General features: G+C 56.9%; 1 protein-coding gene across 1 annotated transcript; it reads right to left on the bottom strand.

The window, feature by feature from the left end:
- Nucleotides 1-8: 8 nt before the first annotated feature.
- LOC104514594 (collagen alpha-1(VIII) chain-like) lies at nt 9-2243 on the bottom strand (the record flags this gene model as incomplete). The annotated part of the gene is made up of 2 exons (XM_010158327.1): nt 1931-2243; nt 9-307 (listed from the first exon to the last, which is right to left on the bottom strand). Coding segments are annotated over exons 1-2 (612 nt in total), but the record flags the coding sequence as incomplete, so codon positions are not given.
- Nucleotides 2244-3442: the final 1199 nt, after the last annotated feature.

Raw genomic sequence — 3442 nt, forward strand, 5'->3', positions numbered from 1 at the left:
GCACCCGCTTTTCCTATGCCGGGAAGCCCGTGGGGGCCCGGCGGTCCTTGTGGCCCAGGTATCCCCATGGGCCCGATCTCCCCCTTCGGCCCCATCTCCCCTCTCGGCCCTGGGGGCCCCATGACTCCTGGTTTCCCGGGCATCCCCGGCAAGCCCGGCTTCCCAATTCCTGGATATCCTTGCGGGCCCGGTTTTCCTTTGGCTCCTGGCACGCCATGACCCGGTAATCCTGGTGGTCCCGGTGGCCCTCTTGGTCCAGGCTCACCAGGGGGACCTTGCTCGCCCCTGAGACTGCGCACGGGCATTTCTGGGTGGAGAAGAGAAAGAAAGAGACAAGGTGATTGCAGCTGCCTCCTTCGAGACACGCAAAGGTGGGTTTGAACGGAACGAAGTCTCGGTTTTGTGGCTGGGGGGGGGGGGGACCAGCGAGTTACAGGTTGGTGTTTGGAACCAAGAGGACATCCCTGCTGTTCTGCATACCCCCAACTTGCGTGCATGTCTCTCTTTCCGTACATTCATTATTTTGCATCGTATTTGCTTTTTTTCACCATGCAAAAACCATTTGTGCTTTACTAGTGTTTTCCACCTCTACAATCTTGAGCAGTGAAATCCGCTTCTCGTCCCATGTTGCTGTAATTAACCTACTTTTAAGAGGTTTTGGAGGCCACAGAAGCCGCTCAGTGCTCTTGTGCTGTAGGAGGCAGAATAGGCTGTCCTGGCATAAAAGGGCTTTTGCTGGAGGGGCTTACCATAGCCAGATAATGGAAAAAGTTTGTATCGGTAAGAAGTTTATACCTAAGTATGACTGTTTTCACTGAGGCTTTGGCTCCCATTAGGATATTACTGGAAACCTACAGCCTTGCCCAGCGTTGCTAAGCTCCCGCAGGTTTTTGGCGTAGCCACGTCTAGTTAGAGCTCCTCTAAACCCTTCACAAAACGTTTTTCTCGTCTGAACCTACGTTTTTGTGTACGTGACCGCTTAGCGTTGCGGGTCAGGGCGAGGGAGTTGCCGCGTGGGAGCGGTTGTGCTGGGGCTGGTTGCTGTTCAAGCGGCAGGCTTTTTGTGTCAAGCAGAAAGTCTGCTCCTCGCTGGCTCCAGAATGGATGAAGAAGCGAGAGGTTTGGGGGAAGGGGAGAGATGAGGTTTCAGGGCAAGGGAATTAACTGTTCTTTGCGAGGCAGAAACCCTCCGTCTCTGCACATGTGTTTTACGCACGTAGAAAACCTCCTTTGCTCATGAGATGGGTTGGTTTTACTACAGCCGGCTGTGCTTGATCAGACACTCCAAGAACAGGCCCTGAAATCTTCCACTTCCCTCTGAAGCCAGTGGGGGCTGCGGTTACGCTGAACCCTCAGTGGGACAAACTGGCTCATCGGAAGTCGCACAGATGCTTGACGCTGCCTCAAGGGTTTTATGACACTGGGCGTTCCTTTGTATTTTGGACATTTTAAATTGTTTTCTTAAATATCCTAATGTTGTCCAAACGTCCTTACTGACTATCAGAAGGGCTCGGACATGCAGACTCGTGCCGTAATGCCCTGCACCTCCAGTGCCTCAGCCACTCCCTCAGCTAACGTACAGAAAGAGGACTGCAGAGACAGGAGAGCAAACCTCCAAAATCACGGGGTCTGGACAAACTCAGAAAAAAATGTGACATTCCTGTAAATTCCAAGCTTAGGGCTCCTAGCTCTTTGTGTCCAACCACTGCAGTGGGAGTGGGAGCACTTCCCGGCAGGACCCTGGCCCGTCTACCTGGGCCATCGTTTGGATCTCCATCGGAGGGTTCTGCAGGCGGGTGGGATGAGGAGGGCTCTCCCAGCCTCACGCAAAACCCAGCATGCGGCAGCCTGCTCCCCATCCCCGGGGCAGACGGTGCTGCGGGGCGCCCGGCCGGACCGTGCGGGCTGGCGAGGGGCGTGCCCAGCCTACCTTTCTCCTTCTTGGGGGCCATGTCCTTGCCGAGCAGGGGCATCTGCGGGACCTCCTTCATGTACTGAGGCAGGTGGGGGTACTCCTTCCCGTACTGCATGTGTGGCACCTCCTTGCCCATGTGCTGCATGGGTATGCCGTCCTTGCCCAGCGGCATGTGAGGTACTTGTTGTCCGAGGGGTTGGTACTGGGGCACCTGGGGTGGCAGCTGCTTGATCCCATAGTAGACGCCGCCTCGCGCAGAGCTCACCAGCTGCAGGTAGATGGTGACAGCCACCGCCAGCAGCTGCACAGGGAGGAGCAGCACGGCCATCGCCTGCGAAAAACACGGCAGAACCCACAGTTGGCAGGAAATGTTTTCTGGTGACATGTGTTTCCCTCTGGGGCTGACCTGCTCCTGTTCTCTGCAGCAAACCAGCCCTAAACCTCTGCAAACCAGCCCTGGTTTGCGTGTGGCCCGGCAGGACATCCTGCAGCAGGCCTGTTCCTGGTTTACTGGGGGCTCTTATCCCAACGGTGCTGTTGCAGCCCATGTCCTCCTACGCATCTGGTTTCATTCCACCCCGCACACCCCGGGCGGTGCCCTCTGTGGTGTCTCCATACAGGGGCCCGTTCCCTCCCATCCCCAAACTGCCGTTTGCCGCTTTCTCTTCGTGTTGGTGCCACGACACCAGATGTGGGGAGCTCTGCTGCCAGCTCCGGCACAGGGGGAGAGCAGGCAGGGGCACCTGGGGGTCTCTTTAACACTTGCTGCCCAGGGAAGCAAAAGTACCAACGCCCCTCCTGCTCCTGAACAACGAAGTTCAGTTTCTGCAGCCTCAATCTGTGCCTGGGGGTGTGCGGCTGCACCCAAGGTGTTTCCAGCACCGCTCCTGGCCAGGTCTCGTCCTGAGCTCAGCCTTCCCCCAGAAGAGCAGGGCTGTCTAGGCCATCGCTGCCTCTGAGCAGGATCAGCCAGCCCACACCCTTCTCCGGGGATGTTGGACTATTTTCTGAATACCTCCCAAATTCCAGACCCTCTCCCTTCTCCTCAGGCAGCCCGGCACCTCGCCAGCCCTGCTAACACAACAGAACAGGGCTGTTTGCTCCTTCTTTCTCTTCCTTACTGAAACAGAAGCTTGGCACTTCTCATCCCACCTGCTGTTGGCTTCCCTTTCGGCAGTGATGCAGTTACTAGCAGGTGAGCAGGCAGCTGGCAACCAGGAACTCCTTAAATGAGCACAAATTTGGGGGCAGCCTGAGGTAACAAGGAGACTCCTTGCGTGTTGCAGTTGGAATGTTTTGCTGTTTGTCCCGCGGCTGAGCACGGTAGGCAAGTTCCCTTCTTTGACGTGCACGTGGCAGTTGTCAGGCTCGATGCTGTCCCTGACTTCCAGCTTTTCCACAGCGCAAAGGTGCCCTGCACCAAGCTGAGCTGCTGGAAAAGCTGCCGCCAGACCGCTGCCAAACCGCTTGTCGGGACACGCTCCCCTCAGCTGTGGGGCCGCGCTGAGCCCAGGTGTGATGAGGGTG

The sequence above is a fragment of the Eurypyga helias genome, unplaced genomic scaffold (assembly GCF_000690775.1).
Source record: "Eurypyga helias isolate BGI_N326 unplaced genomic scaffold, ASM69077v1 scaffold7649, whole genome shotgun sequence".
Taxonomy (NCBI): Eukaryota; Metazoa; Chordata; class Aves; order Eurypygiformes; family Eurypygidae; genus Eurypyga; species Eurypyga helias.